This window comes from Gasterosteus aculeatus, chromosome 3, assembly GCF_964276395.1.
Source record: "Gasterosteus aculeatus chromosome 3, fGasAcu3.hap1.1, whole genome shotgun sequence".
In the NCBI taxonomy this organism is placed as follows: Eukaryota; Metazoa; Chordata; class Actinopteri; order Perciformes; family Gasterosteidae; genus Gasterosteus; species Gasterosteus aculeatus.
In genome coordinates this window covers 6153764-6175257 of record NC_135690.1, presented here as the reverse complement: position 1 = coordinate 6175257, position 21494 = coordinate 6153764, and the positions used below count along the sequence as shown (strand labels likewise).

General features: G+C 48.5%; 1 protein-coding gene across 46 annotated transcripts; it reads left to right on the top strand.

Moving 5' to 3' along the window:
• The first annotated feature begins 396 nt into the window (after positions 1 to 396).
• depdc5 (DEP domain containing 5, GATOR1 subcomplex subunit) lies at positions 397 to 20772 on the top strand. 46 transcript variants are annotated; one of them, XM_078098797.1, is made up of 42 exons: positions 397 to 1002; positions 1081 to 1168; positions 1274 to 1320; positions 1638 to 1723; positions 1794 to 1877; positions 1962 to 2011; positions 2200 to 2269; positions 3774 to 3852; positions 3932 to 3993; positions 4075 to 4144; positions 4227 to 4299; positions 4630 to 4733; positions 4828 to 4902; positions 5188 to 5322; positions 5404 to 5465; positions 5536 to 5609; positions 5963 to 6032; positions 6131 to 6167; positions 6463 to 6583; positions 7292 to 7515; positions 7713 to 7913; positions 9051 to 9186; positions 9288 to 9379; positions 10632 to 10691; positions 11610 to 11766; positions 11994 to 12154; positions 12327 to 12447; positions 12671 to 12838; positions 12917 to 13139; positions 13380 to 13513; positions 13590 to 13689; positions 13917 to 13979; positions 14697 to 14803; positions 14886 to 14966; positions 15347 to 15479; positions 15792 to 15891; positions 16374 to 16571; positions 17616 to 17779; positions 18400 to 18571; positions 18651 to 18711; positions 19823 to 19905; positions 19987 to 20772. In XM_078098797.1, the coding sequence occupies exons 1-42, from the start codon at positions 945 to 947 to the stop codon at positions 20283 to 20285; spliced, it is 4683 nt and encodes a 1560-aa protein (XP_077954923.1). In that variant the 5' UTR covers positions 397 to 944; the 3' UTR covers positions 20286 to 20772. The 46 variants fall into 46 exon arrangements, with proteins under 46 accessions (XP_077954923.1, XP_077954924.1, XP_077954907.1 ...); XM_078098798.1 differs by having other exon boundaries at positions 13377 to 13513; positions 16392 to 16571; XM_078098781.1 differs by having other exon boundaries at positions 13377 to 13513; positions 16392 to 16631.
• Positions 20773 to 21494: the final 722 nt, after the last annotated feature.

Sequence of the window (21494 nt, the reverse complement as noted above, 5' to 3'; positions counted from 1 at the left end):
CACAGACAACAACACAAACATTATATATAAATAAACAAGTCTACACACAAGTTAACCAATAAATAAGTACACAAACGTTTGTGTGGCATCTATGCACTGCTGGAACAAAGCCTTCTTAAACCACTTTGTTCTGTACCTTCATCAGCTGTCTGAAATCTTCTGTGAGGATCCAAGCAAATGGACTTTCTCATCTCCTGCGAAACACTGAACGTGTATAAAAGCTTGATGAATGAAATACAAGTAGCTTCATTTCAATTGAAGCATGTCCAGAAATCCGAGGGGAGTCCGTAGGTATTCTTGGTAAAACAGAAAACGCACTAAATAGTTAGTCTTCCCAAAGAAGTGAAGATAAACAAACGGAGTGATTCCTCTTGGCACACAAACACTCTCTGACCGTCCTGACCAATCACATCACGCGCTGCCGTGTTTGGGGAGGAAGTCGGTGTCAGGTTGGCGCAGTTAACGCTGCTAGCTAAATGTATTTCATTTCCTCGGGAAAACAGCAGGCGCCGCTTATTTCAACACCGTGGACGTATTTGAATAGATAGCTGGACGTTATGTAGCGTCGCAAAGTGTTTGTGTTGGTATTTAGTCCAGCGGCTGCTAAAGGTCCTAAATTAGACACGCGAGGGTAGCAAGATGTCAGCGGGAGCTAACGTCAGTTTGAGTGTTTGAGGACAGACTAAGGAAACTTTACTGCTTCATTTGTTCTCTGTGTTCATCCGTCCTGTCGACTACTATCTGTACCAGCTTATAAGAGCCTGTAGGTACTTTAGGTTAGGTAGTTAACGTTAGTTAGGTAGTTAACGTTAGTTAGTTAGCATAGCGCACTTCTTCCTGCATAAACACACACAGGACTACTAACAGTAAAATGAAGATGAATGGAGTTATAACGTGTAGTTTGGAGAGGCGTTAACCTCTGTGTGAAGCCCAGCTGGCCCATCATGAAGAACAACAAGTCATACAAGCTTGTGCTGCACAAGAAGGGTTTTGGAGGAAGCGGTAAGCAGCGTCTCCATGCGTGTTGGAAGGGTTGACCTCACTGACCTCGTCTCACTAATCAACTTGTCTTTGGAGCAGAGGATGAGTTGGTTGTCAACCCAAAAGTTTTCCCTCATGTCAGTCTGAGGGATATCATCGAGATCGCACACCCTTCAGATGAATACAGGTGAGTTTGCGTACTGAGAGGACGGCTGCTTTCTGTCCACTAACATACATGTTACATATATATTACATCCATGTGACCTGCTACTGTTCTCCCTGCTGTGCACAGTCCTCTGCTGCTGCAAGTGAAGAGCCTCAAAGAGGACCTCCAGAAAGGTAAACGTCGGCTACGCATCAGTAAAACATTCAGAGTAGATGTATATCAACAATGGAGTATAGAGCTTAAACATTAAAGCTATCACACAACACTTTGTCTCTATAAACAGCAGCGGGTGCGTCTGGTTTACATTCAAGGTCCTAGTTGTCTTTCCAATAACGTAGCAGACCGTCTCCTACAATAGACCTCATAATGGCCAGATATCAGTTGATTGCAGGTGTTTTATTATTATATGATTCCACTCACTGCCTGATGCAGAGGTTTGTCATGGTTGCCGGACCTGTTTGCTAATGATGGATATTTGGTTCTCATCTAGAGACAATCAGTGTGGACCAGACTGTGGCACAAGCCTTCAAGCTGCGTGCCTACCAGGATGTCATTGTCAACATTGTTGAGCCAAAGGTACGTTCGCTATGACCCTTTTGCGTTTGCCGGTTGAACAGAACCTCTCCTAGTGTTCTTTTCCGCGTAGGATGTGACTCTGGACCTGGTGGAGCTGACATTTAAGGACCAGTACATCGGCAGAGGAGACATGTGGAGACTGAAGAAGAGTCTGGTAGGACACGTGGGAGTTCTGCTGTCTGGGTATAATGTGTAACAACAGTTATTGAGGATTCCACTGTTACAATCTGTATTCCAGGTGAGCACGTGTGCTTATGTGACGCAGAAAGTGGAGTTTGTGGGAATAAGGTACTGAGACTACATTTTGTTCTCCACACTACATTTGGACATAATAATTCAACAGTATAGATGCTTTTCTGTAGCACTGAAAGCAGCAACATGCATTATGTGGGAAGGATAAGAATGATCACATGAGAACGTTGGTGACATCTCAGCTGCCGCTTTCTCACATCTCTTGACGTTTGTCATTTGTCCAGAGCCCAGGCCAGTGAGCTGTGGGTGAAGGGAGAGAAGGTGACCTGTGGGTACATCAGTGAAGACTCCCGGGTAAGAGCCGTGCTGGAAGGATACAGAAATGTACCAAAGAAGCATATCGTCACCAGGCTGTATTCACCGTGAAAGTCGAAGTGTCCTGAATCGGATCATTTTGTGCATTTCACGTAGAATCGGATAATTTCGTGCACTTTACGTAGAATCGGATCATTTCGTGCACTTTACGTAGAATCGGATCATTTCCTGCATGTCACATAGAATCGGATCATTCCCGTCATGTCTCGTAGAATCGGATCATTTCCTGCATGTCACGTAGAATCGGATCATTTCCTGCATGTCACGTAGAATCGGATCATTTCGTCCATGTCACGTAGAATCGGATCATTTCGTCCATGTCACGCAGAATCGGATCATTTCCTGCATGTCTCGTAGAATCGGATCATTTCCTGCATGTCTCGTAGAATCGGATCATTTCCTGCATGTCTCGTAGAATCGGATCATTTCCTGCATGTCACGTAGAATCGGATCATTTCCTCCATGTCTCGTAGAATCGGATCATTTCCTGCATGTCACGTAGAATCGGATCATTTCGTCCATGTCACGTAGAATCGGATCATTTCCTGCATGTCACGTAGAATCGGATCATTTCCTGCATGTCTCGTAGAATCTGATCATTTCCTGCATGTCTCGTAGAATCGGATCATTTCGTCCATGTCACGTAGAATCGGATCATTTCCTGCATGTCACGTAGAATCGGATCATTTCCTGCATGTCACGTAGAATCGGATCATTTCCTGCATGTTACATAGAATCGGATCATTTCGTCCATGTCACGTAGAATCGGATCATTTCGTCCATGTCACGTAGAATCGGATCATTTCCTGCATGTCTCGTAGAATCGGATCATTTCCTGCATGTCACGTAGAATCGGATCATTTCCTGCATGTCACGTAGAATCGGATCATTTCCTGCATGTCTCGTAGAATCGGATCATTTCGTCCATGTCACGTAGAATCGGATCATTTCGTCCATGTCTCGTAGAATCGGATCATTTCCTGCATGTCACGTAGAATCGGATCATTTCCTGCATGTCACGTAGAATCGGATCATTTCCTGCATGTCTCGTAGAATCGGATCATTTCGTCCATGTCACGTAGAATCGGATCATTTCCTGCATGTTACATAGAATCGGATCATTTCCTGCATGTCACGTAGAATCGGATCATTTCGTCCATGTCACGTAGAATCGGATCGGACCTCAAACGTTGGCCACTTTAATACGTGGTCCTAAGTTACTTTCTGAATTGATGTCATTAATAAACTCTATTCACTGTGCATCAAGGAGGAATAGACTTGACTTACATGTCGCTTACCAAACTTTGATGAACGGAACAGAACAAATACACTACTTAATTCACTAAATTGCTATTTATTATAAAATAGTTTTGTCCATATCGTGTAGCACTTCTCAACTTATGCCCCACGTTTGAACTGCATATCTCCTTTTTATCAGAAGTACATCCAAAATACATTTATTTCCTGTGAACTTGTGACACAGGTGGTGTTTAGATCCACGTCTGCAATGGTGTACATCTTCATCCAGATGAGTTGTGAGATGTGGGACTTTGACATCTATGGTGAGAAGGACCTTCAGTGCTTTTCAGTTCCACAACGGCTCTGCTGAGTCTTACGTCTTACCTAGTGTTTTGCTCTCAGGTGATCTCTACTTCGAGAAGGCTGTAAATGGTTTCCTGTCGGACCTTTTCGCCAAGTGGAAGGTTTGGGATTCTTTTTTTGGGGGGGATGTTGGCTTTTGTTTTAAAAACGTCAAACAAAAACAGTTTTTAATGTTAAAACAGGAGAAGAACTGCAGTCATGAGGTGACAGTTGTACTTTTCTCCCGTACATTCTACAACGCCAAAACTATTGGTGAGTCTGTGTACACGCTGTCGCAGTGAGTTCTGATGCAAATTGATACACGTCTCATTGATGTCAATATCATTTCCCTCAGATGAATTCCCTGAGATTCTGAGAGGGTCCATCAGACAGGACCACGAGGGACGTTTTTATGAAGACTTTTACAGGTAATTGTAGTTACTGATTTTAATCATAGATCTTAGTTCAGGTTAATCTGTCCCCGAGGACAGAGCTGCTTTCAATCTGTTTTCCTAAAGTCGATGGCAGGCTGCTACAGGCAGTGGGACCAGCAGGAGGACTAAACCAAGTCTGTTTAAGTGAACGCTCAAGACAAATGTGTTCCCCACGTTTCCTTGCTGCAGTTCCGTCCATCCGGCTGTACTCGGGTTCAAAGCCCCAGACTCCTCGTTTTATTCTTTGAAACTGTGCTCCTGGTCACCTGCAGCAGGTACAACACTGCTGCTAAACACTCAAACTCTCCTCTGCACTGTGATCAGAGTGGTGGCTCAGAATGAGAGACGGGACGAGTGGACGTCCCTGCTGGTCACGATCAAGAAGCTCTTCATTCAGTACCCTGTCCTGGTGCGGCTCAAAGAAGCAGGTAGTGATTGAGTGGATCTCTTGATCAGCTGGCTTTGGTAATCTTGCCTCGTGTATGTGTTTGTTTATTTATTTATTTTATTTCTTCATGCCAGATGGTTTTCCTGTTGGTTACAACTCAACTGCTGCTGAAGGAAACTACTTGGAGGCCATTAACCTTTCCTTCAATGGTAAGGAGACGAATACCACAGTAGATTTGCTATTAAAGTTTATTTAGCTACCTAAAGGAGGATTTGTTGTCTTTGAAAAGACATAGAAAAAAAAAGAATGACAAACCTTATTTTGTCCTTGTCAAAATTCTCCCATTCCCCCTAAAACAAATAACATCTGGAGGGATGGTCTCAAACAGACGGGATTTAGAATTGTAAACCCGTCCTTCCATATACGTGAATCCTTCACGGGTCACAAACTGAAAAGACTAGAAGAGCAGCTGTCGACCCCTTTGTCTCCCACAGTGTTCGACAAGCACTACATCAACCGTAACTTTGACCGCACCGGCCAGATGTCAGTGGTCATCACACCTGGAGTGGGAGTGTTTGAAGTCGACCGGCTGCTCATGATTCTCACCAAACAGCGTATGATTGACAACGGTCAGTGTGGTAAACGGACCACGTCTATTCGACAGAGAGTTGAGGAGTTGATGCCGTTGACACATGCTTTCCTCTCTCTAGGTATTGGGGTCGACTTGGTGTGCATGGGGGAGCAGCCGTTGCATGCAGTACCCTTATTCAAGGTAGGTCCTTCAGTGCAAGTCTCCTTCGGTGCATTGGGCATTTACCTGCAGGCTTGTGATCTCTCTGTAGCTGCACAACAGGACGGCACCTGGAGACTCCCGTGTAGGAGACGACTATAACCTTCCTCACTGGATCAACCACAGGTGAAGTAGAATGCTGCACTCAGTTCTCCACCCGGTGACTTCTGCAGCAGCTCTGTTGTGTGCCGGGTGAACACGAACCCCAGTTGGGTAACTGTGTGTAGACGGAGCATCGGAGGCAGCTTAAAACACACGGCATTCGACAAAACTAAAAACAATAATTCACCAAGTCTGCCGGCATTGCTGCTGGGAACTGGTACATTAGCTGTTCGCTATTAGCCACACGCAGTCAAAGCAGCAGTGTGTGGACGGTAGTTGCGTCAGCTGATAGGCAAACACACCGCAAAGGGTTTTCCTCTAGTGGCTGCAGAGCAGCTGCAGGCTCTGAGGTGCACTGACATCGCTTTGTTTTTCAGCTTCTACACCTCAAAGAGTCAGAACTCTTGCAGCTCCTTCACCCCTCGAATCAAACTGGCTGGCCGCAAGGTGCATTAACATTTCTATTACGTTTATTTATTGTGTTGTTCCAGTACAAAAGTGTTCAGGGATTTAACCTGATCTCATTCCAATGACTTCTCTTCAAGCTTCATGCTGAGAAATCCAAGAGCAGCAAGGAACACAGTGAGTTGTGGCCCTTTATCTTTATGATTAGCTCTGGTTCTCCATGTGGTTATTCAGGGTTTTTGAACCGATGTGCTGTTCAGAGAATCAGAATCATTTCCACCGGTTTTCAATAGTAATCAACGAGCGCTCATCAACAGAAGCAAACAGTATCTGATTGTTCTGTTCTGGTCTGCTGCTTCTGTCTTAGTTTGCTTGTGGCATTGTGTGACATCCTTAGATTGTAGTGAAATGTCATCACAATATTTTGAATGAAACATGTTTATGAATCTTGATCATCTTAATCCTCTTTCAGCTCTCTGTGCGTCTAAGGAATCTGAAAACAGCCTGCCCATTCAGGTGGACTACGACGCTTATGACGCTCAGGTGTTCAGACTACCTGGTCCCTCACGGATTCAGAGGAGCACCAACTTCAGGTAGCTTAACAACACAGTATACATAGTGTACACAGTGTACACAGTATACACAGTATACACGTTACACAACGACCCCTTTCAGCATTCCAGATTCTGTGAGGATAACAAGACAGTCAAAAACACATTTTCTCAAAACACTGTCTGTCCCCCGTTATAAATTATACTGGAAGTATCCCAGCACCAGTCATGCCCCCCAACCTGCTACTGCCCCCTACTGGCGGAAATGAGTGCTGCCATGCAGGGAAAAGTAGGTGGGTTCAAAAAGTTACACAAAGGGGTTTCCAATATAATCACGGAAACACGCACAGCGACACGGGAATGGTGCTGACTAATGCAACAACTTAAACAAGTATTCAGGGTCTCCAGTCTTCTCTCGTTTGGCTTCACTAACCCTGAAACTCACTGCATTCCGTTTGAGTACACATCACTTCTAAACTTTAGGCCAGTAAACGTGGTATACTTGTACGTTACTGACACAATGTCAGAAGGCTGTTTGTCTTTGTTGTTTCAGACTTTCTGAGTATAGTAATTTACAGATCTAAATACACCTCTAAAACCATTCTTTTATGAGCACACTAAATTCATGAGCCCTCCCAGAGCCAAGCTCGTCCCCCCCGAGTCCGGACCTGCACTTTATACAAAGTGCCCCATGAGATAACCTCCCCAACATGCTAATGTCTCGACTTGACACTTGCGTGTGTCTCTCAGGATGGTTCGAGACAAAGAGACGGGTGTGAGGAAGAGCTGGGGCTCGGTGGATGTCACCGCGGGCATCGGCGTGTCCCCTCCCGTTCGCCCCGGGTGTCCGGAGGAGCAGTGCAGCCTGGCCTCTGATGACAGTCTGGGCCCTGTGTCCAACATGCTCCTCATACCCCGCATGCCTTCTGTCCAGTATGAAGTCAGCAGCTCCCTGGGATACACCAGCACCAGAGGTACCTCCTCCATCTTAATGGGGTAGTCGGGGTTATTGCAGAACTGAGGAGCTGCTGGTGGGCGGCGGCCCCAGTTTGTTGGTTTTATTCTGTGAAAGAACTCAAACAGCAATCAAAGGAAATCTCTTTGAGTGTGCTCCATCCATCACTTTCCTTTCCCCGTTCCGTTTGTCTTGTTTTGTCCGTCTGTGGTCCAGAGCTGTTGGACAAGATGATGGACTCTCAGCGGGACTCTAGTGCCCCGGGCAGGTTCACAGTGGGAAGCGCCGAGTCCACTTTACACATCCGTCCTGGAGGTTACACCCCTCAGAGAGCACTCATAAACCCCTTCACCCCATCACGAATGCCCATGAAGCTCACCTCCAACCGGCGGCGGTGGATGCACACCTTCCCTGTCGGTGAGGAGACGCACACACTTTGTGAAACGCAGCGATTCAGTTGGCTGTGTCCCAGTTAGGCCTGTTGCAATATGCGATAAAATGACATATCGCACACACTGTGCAATCATTTCTGGTGCTGCGATATTCATTTTACATATAAATGAACGTCACCAACATTTAAGTTGATCCTCTGTCCCTTTTCCTTGTGGAAAGTGGGGGCGGGGCTTATGCAGCGCACACAGACACAGAGCGACACCGACACGTGAAGAGAAGCAGTGAACCCAACGAAGCGAACTAAGATAAAATCTCACCCAAAACAACAACCATCCGCCCGTCTTTAACCTGAACTACTGTTGGTTCCTCCGGACTGCTCGTTCGCCTCTTAAGGCAGGAGGAACGCCGTCCTGCATTCCTCCTGGGCCGGCCGGTTGTTAGCAGCACCGAGCCGCTCCGTTAAACCTCCCGGCGTTAAACCTCCCGGCGTTAAACCTCCCGGCGTTAAACCTCTCCGGGTTAAACTTCACCGCGTTAAACCTCCGCGGGTCAAACCTCCCCGGCTGCCGCGGACACATTTTCTCGAATCGGACCAAACCCGAATGCTTCGCCCGCTCCGTGTCCCTTGAACTTGTTTTGTTTTAATCAGAATATATTTTTTCACATTCTGATTCTAATGTCTAACTATTCTGACAAATAAAACATTCTTTGTACTTTGAAATAGCGTACTTTTATTACTATGCTAATATATTGTCATTATGTTATCAGTGGCATAAAATGGTCTGAAAATTTCAACAATATCGCAATAAATATCACAACAGAAATGTGATATCGTGACAGGCCTAGTCCCAGTACTCATTATCACTGACATAGTTTGCGGTGCCGAGCTGCATGCAGGACACAGAGACGTTATATTTGTTCTATTTTATAGGAAAAGTACATAAAGTATTATTGTGGTATCAACTGCTGTGCTGCATGTAAAGTACCACAATTTATATTCTAGTTTTCATAGCATTTAGTGTTTCAGCAAATTGGACGTTGAACATCCAAACTTGATTGGAAAACAACCCACATGGGGATGAAGGGTCCACATGCATGATGAACACTGCAATGCTGCCGGTTACCCGAGCATCCAACCGCATGTGCACTGTGGCTCTTCAGGTCCTTCTGGAGAAGCGATCCAGATCCACCACCAGACCAGACAGAACATGGCGGAGCTGCAGGGCAGCCAGCAGAGGGATCCCGCCCACACCTCGGCGGAGCTGCTGGAACTGGCCTATCACGAGGCCACTGGGAGGTCAGACACCTGCTACATGAAGCGGAAGTTTCCCTTGTGAAGAAACTGGGCCGAAGCGCCGACGTTGAGATGAACACTTGTTATTTATTGTTTTGGTTCAGGCGAACAGCGTCCCGGCACGCAGGGGAGAATGGCCTGTGCGTTGGTGGAGGAGCGGGGGAGTTTACTGAGAGTCCAGGGAGCAACAACAGTGGTGATAAGTCTACTCCAAAACACACTCCTGTAACGTAGCGAGTATTTGAACCCATCCGTATTAAAGACGTTAGTGGAAACATCCTTCTTTTTATGACGCACACTGTTGGACTGAGTCATATGTTTCTCTACTAATCGGCCACTGAAAGTAGTCCCCAAAAAATGCCCCATGTCCTGTTGGATTGACGTTTGTTAAAACTACAGATGGCCAACTCTTGAAGAACTATGTATGTCTGAACATTTTTCAATGATGCACACTCACTGGACACTTTGATAGGTACACCTGTTCCATTGCTTGTTGCTAATTGCTAATCAGCCAATCACGTGGCTGCAACTCAATGCGTTCCGGCATGTAGACGTGAATCGACTTCAACGTGGATGGTTGTTGGTTCCAGACGGTCTTGTCTGAGTACGTCACAAACTGCTGATCTACTGGGATTTTTTTGATGCACAACCATCTCTAGGGTTCACACAGAATGGTCCAAAAAGAGGAGATATCCAGTGAGCAGCAGGTGTGTGGACAAAGTGCCTTGTTGGTGTGAGAGGTCAGAGGAGAACGGGCCCCCTTTGGGCCCCTCAGTACTAGTTGAACATGGTTTAAATGGCACAGTGTTGCTGTCCATCCTTTCTGACCACCGTGTACCATCTTCTGATGGCCACTTCCAGCAGGGTGATGCACCACGTCACAAAGCTCATATCATCTCAACTGGTTACTTGAACATGAGCTCACTGTACTCCAGTGTCCCCACACCTCAATCCAACAGAGCCCCTCTGGGACGCGGTGGAACGGAAGATTCATCATAGATGTGCAGCAAATCTGCAGCAACTGCGCGATGCCATCATGTCAATATGGACCAACCTCTGAGGAATGTTCCAACCCCTTGTTGAAAGTAGAACAACAAGAATGAAGGCAGTAAGGAGTCCAACCTTTGACTAGCAAAGTGTACTTAATAAAGTGGCCGGTGAGCGTGTGTCCCCGTAGGAAGCAATGGGCTTCATGTAGAGCCACAGATGCCGAAGGGAAGCCCGGCATCAAGAAACGGACTTAATGCAACTGGTTTGGCTTCTGGAATTCCTTTGACTGTAAGAAAAGTTCTGACAAGAGATCAATTGCTTCTGTCATTTCTCAAGCATAAATGACCAATGCTCGATTTTCTCAAACATGATGATTTGCTGCTCTCGTTTGGCAGAGGTGTAAATTACCTATTTGAGTTTTAATACTAGGACATTAACATGTTGTAATCTCTGCACAGGAAATCTCAACAACCGCGGCTCCACATCTCAGGACCTGTCCCTCGGTGGTGCCGATCCAAGTGAGTCCATCTTTCCCCTGCAAACTATAAAGGTCGTCATGCAGCCGTAGCTCAGATACCGCCAATACACCCTCAGGGGTGTCATCACCCTGCGGGGGCTTATTCAGCTGGCGAGCAGGTGTCTCAGACAGGCGTCTGTCTCCGGGGTCGCAGGTAGAAATGATTGTTGCAGGTCCTGTGGCTCGAGGTTTCCCCTTCTGCTCCCTCTGTATCCTCACTGTCTGTGTCCCACTCCTTCTCTCTCTGGCCTTCCGATGACCTTAATATGAAATTACTCGCATTGATTAGGCCAACCTCCCTCACTGTATATCTTATTCCTGCATGTATGCATAGTGTATTTCTGTTGATTGATTGAAATTGTTGCTTCTATCAAACGAGCCTTTCTCGCACACAGCGTTCAAGCGTTTGCTCACTCTATGTATGTTTGCATGATGTGATTTCTCTGCTTGAATTCAGTCAGTCACTTGAAAGTTCACACCTTCACTGAGCATTTTCTGCTTCTCCCTGTGAGTGATGGTAATAGCACAATATCACAGCGCCACAATCTGCATGTGTGATCACTGCCTCAGAACCTCCGGAATCACCAGCCGGCCGGTAAAAGTAACACGTTCTCTTTTTTCCTCCCCTCTTTCCTGCTTTCTTTTCTGTTTGTTTGTATCTACATCACTCCTTCTCCTCCTCCTTCACTCATTCGTCTTCTCCCTTCCTCTCGTCACCTGTCACCCACTGTGCTTCCCCTCCCTACACCCTCCCTCCCTCCCTCCCTCCACTCCCCCACACACACACACACGTACCTCTCCACTCTGGGTACGTGCATTTGTCTTTGTTGTGGGGATCGTTTTTGTCCGTGTGTGTGTGTGTGTGTTTGTGCCTGTGTGGGTGCTCCTGAAGCCCTGCTGCTGTCTGCACCCCCCACAGTGCCCAGCTTCTGCTGCACAGTGGGGGTGGACTGGAAGTCTCTGACCACGCCGGCCTGCCTGCCTCTCACCACCGACTACTTCCCCGACCGCCAGGCGCTGCAGAACGACTACACCGAAGGCTGCTATGACCTGCTGCCGCACAGCGACCTGGAAAGGTAGTAGCGACGTCGCTTCTTGGAGTCTCCGTAGTGAAAGGTGGTGGGGGTGGGGGGGGGCTGTTTTCAGGGTAAATGAGGCGGTACAGAAAGCCACACACATGAGCGAGAGAGATATTTATATTAGTTCTGGGTGTGGTGCCTTGCTAAAGGGCACCTTGCCGAGCCCAGGAGGGGGACCTGGAATCGGGATTTGAGAACCGCTAGAACGATGTCTTGCTCTTCAGGCGGGAGGACGAAGCCCCCGTGATGGGTGCGTCGCAGGTGTTTGAGGAGTTCATCTGTCAGCGCTTGATGCAGGGCTACCAGATCATTGTCCAAACCAGCCACAGGAAAGCGCCGCCCACTGTGGCCCCGCCGCTCGGCAGCAGTCCGCTTTACTCCCGAGGTCCGTGGTCCATATCGTTTCTTTTGTTTGTCCGCTGTATTCTCGTGATCGTATCTTATTTCTCAGTTATTTGGAGCACCTGATTCTTTACCAGCTTCATATGGTAGTTGTTTCCCACGGTGGCTTTGAGCAGCTTCTGACTGAACGTGTCCTCGGCCTTCTTGGGCTCCAGGTTTGGTGTCCCTGCGTCGCGCGGAGGAGGAGGAGACGGTCTACTGGCTCAGTATGGGCCGCACTTTCCATAAAGTTTGCCTCAAAGACAAGATCATCACTGTCACTCGCTACCTGCCCAAGTGAGTACATTATGACGTCATGTTTGTCTCAGCCTGCCACCACCCAGGGAACCGAAACCTGTGAACACACACAAACAAACATGTCCCGAGCTTAGAGGCGTGTTCTCCACCTGCACCCCCCCTTGCCCCCCCCGTCAGCGCTCCGCTCTCCACTGTCTCTATCTGATTCAGAGGGAAAGGCCAAAGAAAAGGGTCCTCTGTGACAATGACGTGCGTGTTTCAGGTACCCGTACGAGTCGGCACAGATCCAGTACAGCTACAGCCTCTGCCCGCCGCACTCTGATGCGCACTTTGTGTCCTGCTGGGTGGAGTTTGGCCACGAGAGGCTGGAGGAGTACAAGTGGAACTACCTGGACCAGTACATCTGTTCTGCTGGCTCGGAGGACTTCAGGTACACAGACACATCGACGTTCACTCTCCCTGCAGCTCTTTCTTTGCAGATACCGAATCCTTTCTTCTGCCTCCACAGTCTGATCGAGTCGCTGAAGTTCTGGAGGACTCGCTTCCTCCTGCTGCCGGCCGGAGGGGCCAAGCGGGCGGCGGTTGGGGAGGGGCACTGGGATGTTTATGGGGAGGGAGCAGGTGCCGGGATGTGTGGCAGTGGGGACTGGGTCCTCCTCGATGGCTTCATCCGTTTCCTGGAGGGTCTGAACCGCATTCGGAGACGCCATCGCTCCGACCGGATCATCCGAGTGAGGCTCCTTTACTGGGCCGCGTGCTGCACACGACCATCGCACCAAAACACCTTTCTCACCGCTTTGTTTCCACGTCATTGAAGCAGACACGCGTGACACAGTGATCATTTTGCATATTTGTTGTGTTTTGTCTCTTTACACTGTGTGTGTGACAGCTGGGTTTACTACTAGATTTAAACGCATGACTAATAACAAGCCCATAATGACAATAGTTCTACTCTGGCTTTTACACAGCAGAAGGGCACACCTATGAAAGCACTGCAGGTCACTAGTCCTCTTCCCCAGTACCCCACTGAGCCTGCGGGGCCCCCACAAGGCAAAAAAGGCACCTCGGCTTTATCGGCCCTGCTGGAGATGGAGCAGAACCAGAAGTGAGTGCTTTGGCGCTGCAGGCCGCCGGGTTGAGAGTGATGGAGCATAATGTCAGCTTGAAATGCTTCCTCTCAGGTCTCTGGAGGAGCAGCAGCAGCCGGCGAAGCCGTCCACGGCCGTCAGTGAGCCCCCAAGCGTTACCGCAGCGGCGCCATATGTGGACAGCCCCCGCAAGGTGAACATCTGTGCTGTGTGTGGATCTAAATACTTTGCTTCTGCTGATGCTTCTGTTATAGTATGCAGTAAATACTGGGGTAAAATGTCTCTGCTGGTGCTTTGCTGGGGGGTGGGGGGGGGCGTTTGCTCCTGTTTCTCCTTCCATCTCTGTTCTGTTGGGTTCTGTTCCTGTTGCTGGGCTTTGGGTGTTTGATCTTGGGTTATGTTCTTCCTGTGTGCTGACAGGACGCTGCCTTTATTTTGGATTTTATACGTAGCCCTCGCTCTTCCTACATCCCTCACTCTCAGGTCAGTAATGCACCCCCTGTGTGTGTGTGTGTGTGTGTGTGTGTGTGTGTGTGTGTCCTCTCCCCCCCACCCCCCCTTGAACTCAGCCTGCGTTGCTGCATGTGCATGGTGTGCATTGAGTTCCCATTGCTCTGGGACCAGCATCACATGTCATCTCTACCGTTGTGATGATTTGAGGTGTTGGCAGTTCCTCACAGCTCGTATAGTTCTTTAACGATCCAATAACCACCTTCGAACACGCTTTAGCTCTTAGAGGAGGTGCTGTTTTCTTTCCGCTTTCCGAAAAAGACAACCATGCAGCAGTAGACTTTTCTGTCAATGTTGCTGCTGCAAGGAATTGTGGGAATGCATCATCTGCTTTCCTTTTGGTGAAGGAGATGCCAAAGGAAAGGTTGAGGCGTTCAGTTCCCCCGTCTCTTACCAACGCTGTCGTATCCTGTAGTGTTCTGTTTATGTCGCGGGGCAACAGAGACACACATATACTCCCGTCATGTCTCCGCTCACACTGCTGCATTCATCCGCCCAGCTGGAGAGATGTCTGAGCGTCCTGCCTCAGACACATAGAGGCCTTTTCCTGTGGATCACCCGAGTAACGGCAGCACTGATTCTAAAAAGTTCTGTTTCAAGTAGAATTCAGTTCACCTCCACTGTGCTGGTCCTACGCCCGAGTGCCTCTATATGGAAGGTAAAATAAATGATGGTTTGAACTGTCGTCAGGCGGCTGAAGGCAGCGAGGTGGCAGATAAAGGAGTCCAGCCAGCAGTCCCAGCGGGAGCAGCGCAGCCTGCAGGAGAGACGGCAGCCGGCAGCTCCTCAGACGCCAGGTACCGTGTTAAACATGCACAGCATCTTGTTTTAGCCAATGGAGGTGTGAAGGATAAAGCGACCTGTGATATCTGTCCGCAGTGGGCACTCAGCCGCAGGAGCCCTGTGTCTGTCCTCCACCTCCACCCTCATGGAGATCCTGGAGGCCATCAAACATCCCACGTAAGATCCTCTCCTGGGTGTGTGGGCGCGTTTGGGTGCTGCTCTGGTCACAAACAATTCACACACACCTTTTGCATTTTACACGAGAAGTGAAGATCTTTTCACGTGGCTACTGTAACACGTTCCCTTTTCAACAGTTTAATACATACTCGTATGTTATTATTTCTCACCATACATAAATCTCCATCGGAGTAGGGTTATATTTGTTAAATAAATCTATTGTTTAATGTTTAGTACTGCCATTGCTCACTCCTCCAAAGTAGTTCACAACATCTTCAGTCAGCAAACGACTGCAGGCCGCGATCAAAGCGATCTGCAGGCCGTCCCTCGTCTGCGTCCTCTGCATCTGTTCATCTGTTCTGTGGCCTCTGCCACTACAGGACCGGTGTGCAGCTGCTGCCAGAGCAGAAAGGACTTCCACTCAACTGCTTCATTAGCGCAGAGGTCGTTCAATGGCTGGTCAACAATGTGGAGGGCGTGGCCACACATGGGATGGCGGTGGATATCATGCAGGTAACTCCAACGCACATGTAAAGGGTTACTGTCACATGAACAAAGGCAGCTGTTGGAGAGATTCAGTGATGAATTAAGATGTTTATTACAACAAATGCTGTATGCAATAGCATTGTAGTCACTGGGTTAGTTAAGCATTCTAGTAAGCCAAAGCAAACAGTAAGATTATTAACCAAACTGCCCTGGATGGACTCCTCCGCCTTTCTACCCGTGTTTGATTCACGTGCGTCGGTGCTGCACAGTAAAGCATCCGGACTCCGTGCTCATGTTGCATCTGCTGATCAGTGTGTCCCATGTGTTTGTTTTGTGTAGAAGATGCTGGATGAAGGTGTGGTGGCCCACGCTTCTGGAGATGCCATGCGCACCTTTGTCTACGGCTTCTACTTCTACAGGATTGTGGGAGAGAAGGATGGTACTCATGCTTGTACTTGTATGTATTGTGGCTGCCCAGGGGTCTTTGAGGCAAGATTCACAAATTAGCAGACCTTTACTAAAGAATTAGTGGGAAACAGGATCTAATTTAGAAATCCTGCCATCGGGGGTCCTCAGCCAGGCAGGGCGGCTCCACCATCCAGCGAAACGGGAGATGGTCACTAAGGTGACCAGTTCACTGATCACTGCACCATCCAGAGGAGGGATTGTAATTATCTGTGAATATCCTGTAAATTGATTTGGCTGCAAAATATTTACTCAAAAACATATTTTCAGCGCTGCGACGGGCTGTCTGTGTGACCAGTGGCATGTGGCCAGTGCCCCGCTCTGTTATCTGCCCTCACCTGAGCCCCCCCCCCCCCTTGATTGGCCTGGTTCTGCTGTTTCCCCTGGTTTAACACAACGTCTATAGTTCTTGCCAAGTGAGTTCTTGTCTATGCAATGTTGTTGTCACATCCTCAGCTGTCCTCCGCTCTGCAGACCCGACCTCCCAGCTCCCCCCCACCGCGGCTGGAGGCTGGTCTGCTGCGGCCCTGGAGGACTTTGCTCTGTTCCAGCGGAAGTGGTTCGAGGTGGCCTTTGTGCTGGAGGAGCGGCGACCCTGCGACCTCCCGGCCTTCCTCCTGCCCTGGCTGCCCAGCCGGCCGGCCTCCTACGCAAGTAGGCACAGCTCCTTCAGCCGCAGCTTTGGAGGACGCAGCCAGGCCGCCGCACTGCTAGGTACACCCTGCCCACCCCGAGGAGGAGCCCCAGTCTCCTCCCTAGCGCGGTCTGATGCAGATCATACACAAGTCCACAGAGGGCTGTCTGGGTCCAGTTTCTACGCCACATCAGGCACAGAGGGGGCATTTGTCCCGGGGCTCTTGGTCGGGTAGTTACATACAAACCAAAATCTTAAGTGGCTGTTCCAGAGCTGCTGCTAATTATTAATGTACACACTGCAGTTTGGCCCATTTCCACTCTTCAGCCGACCCAAGACCGACTGAGCACCGTCAAGTGAGCCCTCGAGGCCTTCATTTAGTTTTCACATTTGAAATAGGCTGCCTTTTTACACGTGATTTATAATCCAGTCAATGAAACAAATGTAGAATGTGCTATGACCGTCGCAGCTTGTTGTCGCGGTGATCGATACATACCCGCGTATGAGTGGTCGATCAGCGCCACGCTGCCTCCATGACGCTGGACCCAGCTCGCCTCGGGCCGAGCCGTAGATCTGCATCGGGGCGCATCACCCGGTCTGCTCCCTCACGCTGTGGTGTGACCCATCCACATCCCCGATCCATGTGGTCCAATAGTGGACGCCGCGGGGTTGGTGTGTGTCTGATCCCGGAGCAGTGCCTCAGTGCATGCCGTGGTGTTAGTGGCTGTGGCTCAGTAGTGCCGTGGTGCGCGATGTCCCCACCTGTCGCTCTCTCAATCTTCTCCGGCTCCACTCCTGCTTCATGCCACCTAATCACACCTAGATAGGCCTGTCTTTAGAGCAACACTGAATGCTCTCTGATTGGCTATCTGATGTGACGCTGCAGACGCTGGCTGCATTCATGGCTTATTCGTTGCTCTAATCGCTCTTGATTAAACTGCTGTTTTAACTTGACCTGATCCTCATGCTCCCGCTCATTCTGCATCATCTCTCCTTTTTGTGCTTCCTTTGCCTCCCGCCTCTCCACCTCTCCTTCTACCTCCCTCCCGCCATGTGTCCCCCAGCTGCCACGGTGCCGGAGCAGAAGACGGCCACTCTGGACGTTAACAACCGCAGGGACCGGACTGAATGGTGCAGCTGTTACTACCACGGGAACTTCTCGCTCAACTCAGCCTTTGAGATCAAGCTGCACTGGATGGCCGTCACTGCTGCAGTACTCTTTGAGATGGTATTGATTTGTTCATTCATTCATGTCGTTCGTCACATGTCTCGAGACACACAATGTGATTAGACTGATGAGGTAAAGTTAGGGTAGCGAAATCCTAAAATGTGAGGATACGTGTGATGGAGGGATTGTCTCCTCCAGACTCTCATTAGAGCACCGGCTCTTTTACTATTACACGTGGAGGGCGACTGGCTTCCAGAAGCACGACATCCGTGTGAGTCCTGTCAAAAGCCACTACAATGAAATGTAAACCTTGGCTAGAATGAGTGAAGCACTCAAGGAGGAGTAAAAGACCGATATGACAGATCCCAGATCAGGAGAACAGTGCTTCAGAATCACTGGATCATCTTCGACCCGAGAGAGCAGTGTTCTTACTGTATGTTTGTAGTTTGCTATTGCTTAGAAGCCGCGATCTGTGTCTTTCTGTGAGATTACGTCTGTCAAAGGACAGTGACATTGGGAAGCAGCAAAGGAGGCGGCGAAGGTAGAACGTCAGATGTACAGAGAAGTACAACTTGTCCTTGAGTGTGAACACAGAGGAGGATTTTGGCATTTCAAAAGATACTGAATGTACAAAGCGTGAGGACGGGTGTGATGCACAGACGATGGTCCTCCTCCGTCAGGTCCAAGGGTGGCACAGGAAGGCAGCGTCCTGCGGCTTCCTGCTGGTCCCCGTGCTGGAGGTTCCTTTCGCGCTGACGTCGTACCTGTACGGAGATCCGCTGAGAGCGCAGCTCTTCATCCCCCTCAACGTCGCCAGTCTGCTGAAGAATGCCGGGGACAACCTGTTCGAAGGTACCGCAGCCGTGTGACCGCCATCGTGTCTGTAAAGTGCACATCAGCCAACACGTGTCCATGTGAACCCACCCGACAGGCTTTGAACCGGAGACGTACTGGGACAGGATGCAGCTCTTCCAGGAGGCCATACTCTACAGGTCCGCCTTACCCCTTATGCCATTTTAATATCAGGAAATACATTTTGTAAGCACGTCAATTGTGTTTTGTGCCAACGTTGTCATCACCTCAGGATTATTTTATAAAGGTTTACTTCATTTCAGAGACTAACGTTAAATATTCTTAATAACGGTGCTGTACATCACATGTTCAATGAACCTTCATGACACCATCAGTAGGTGGAACCTGGTGGAGAAGCATCAGCTCAGCATTTAGTTGTCCAATCGTAGTGGTCCTGAGCCCCACCCCTCGAGAGCAGAGTGGCCAATCAGAGCGCAGCATCGTCCGGCGGCTGTGACTCGTCAGGGGTCTCAGAATCCTACTGAGGGCGTCGTGGTTAAACATAGTTTGCAAGGACATGTGTATGTTCATAAAGTGCTGCGTCTTCTGACAGCCCGACGGGAGCAGCCGGGGGCGGGGCTTAGTGAGGTGCCACTTACACAGGCGTGGCATTATAATCCCATTGTAACGAGTTGTGTTCAAACAGTTTAAAGGCCCACTATGCAGTATTTTCCCCTATAAAGCCGTAAGGTATGAACCCTGTCAATCATCACCTGCAGTCTGTATCCACAAAGACCTGCTCTCTAGCAACATACTGTAGTCATACTATCAGCAACATACTGTAGTCATACTATTAGCAACATACTGTAGTCATACTATCAGCAACATACTGTAGTCATACTATTAGCAACATACTGTAGTCATACTATCAGCAACATACTGTAGTCATACTATTAGCAACATACTGTAGTCATACTATCAGCAACATACTGTAGTCATACTATTAGCAACATACTGTAGTCATACTATTAACAACATACTGTAGTCATACTATTAGCAACATACTGTAGTCATACTATTAACAACATACTGTAGTCATACTATTAACCGTCTCATAGCGGGCTTCACAATGAGATGTAGTGCCCTCTAACCAACAACATTCTATCTTTTGAACACTTCAAACACTTGAGTGATCATATATTCTCTGTCAAATCTAATTTACTTGTATTTGTGCTGAGGAATTGAATGTTCAACGGAATTCTTCAATCTGGATTTCCAATTTGCAAACATGTGTAAATGTGTTTCTACCAGATTCGGCTTTGTTCACGACAAGTTCTCAGCTTCAGCTTTTAATTTCCCCTCCGAGAACAAGCCCCAGTACATCCACGTGACAGGTCAGTGACACACACACACACACAGACACACACTCTTTTTCCCGGAGGCCCACCAGCCTCCGTCTGCCTCTCCTCCACCAGGCACCGTGTTCCTGCAGCTGCCGTACTCCAAGAGAAAGTACTCGAGCGGGCAGCAGCGCAGACGCAGAAACTCCACCACCTCCAACAGCCAGGGCCCGTACGGCGGAGAGGAGCGCGTCGGCTACTACTGGGCCTACAACACCATGCTGACCAAGGTCTGGAGGACGGGCGCGCTGGGCGACGAGAGGCTCGCCGACCGCCTGCTCAGGGACTTCACCGACTTCTGCGCCAACAAGGACAACCGCCTGCTCCACCTGTGGGACAGCTGCCAGGAGAAGATGAACGCCAGCGCTCCCTGACGCGCAGCTCTTTATTCTTTATTTATCCCACGGATGCTTACAGTATTAAACCAAATGTTAATAGTGGATTCTGCTCGTTCTTTCTTTTCACTTTATGAATAACAGACACTAGTTTTTGGGAAGCAGTCTCTGATCAACGAGTTTCTCCGTTCGGCTTCAGCCCGTCAAGCCACAAGCCCCGGGGAAAAGACACTTTGCTCGCAACAATCTGCTCACTTGTGTTTGTCAAAGGATGATGGTGCTCGTCACACGGTGCCTTCCAGCCTTCCATCGTTCTAACAGGTAATCCCCCCCCCCCCCGAACACGGCCGCTACGCGCCAGGAAAAGGCTGGGGGAAGGTGTTTACCAGTCTGTTCGTTATGGCGTCACTGTGAGATCATGCAGCTTCTACAGATGCATAATACACAAGTGGTGGGATTAACGGAGCGACAGTGCTAATTTAATTACACAATTCTAATAAATAAATAAATGTTTATGATATTCAAGCATTTCTCTGTGTTTCCTTGAATTGGATGGACACTTAGTCGCAACTAGTCTTAGTTGCATTGCTTCCTGCAAGAGGCCCATTGGGAACAGATCCCATCCCCCTCCAACTCAACAGACGTGTCATTGCAATACACAAAGGAAAAGAGAGCTCTGCACAGCCCAAAGAAAATAAACGGCATCCTGTTTCAGGTCGCAAACCATTGCCTGATGATGTTGGAGCTGACGTTGTCCCAAACTATCACGTACTTTATTATCTTATTATTATTATCCCCCCCAATCTCCCCCTCTTGTTCAGGGATGACATGGGTGTATAATGAAAATGTACAGAAATATGTTTGACATATGTCACCTTGTTCAACCATTTTGCATGTAAAGACTTATGTGATGAACTAATGCCTAAATGTTGTGGGCGGTGAGACTTTTCAACTGAGAGCCATTAAAATTAACTTTGATCAACATGACATAAGCACTTGATAATGTAGGAAAACACAATTGTTTGTTTGATGTGCACAAGTGACACAATGATGTCAAGATTGAACACGGACTTGAGAATTTCACTTCTAAGAAATGTACCAAAGCAACTGAGAAAAACTATTTGTCACACATCTGGAACGTTGGTCTGCGTCTGTGTTCTCGTGACATCCAAGTTGTGTATTTATTAAAAGAGTCCTGACAGATCAACTGAGGCCACAACGTTCTAGGAAGTAGAACTTCCTGTTCCG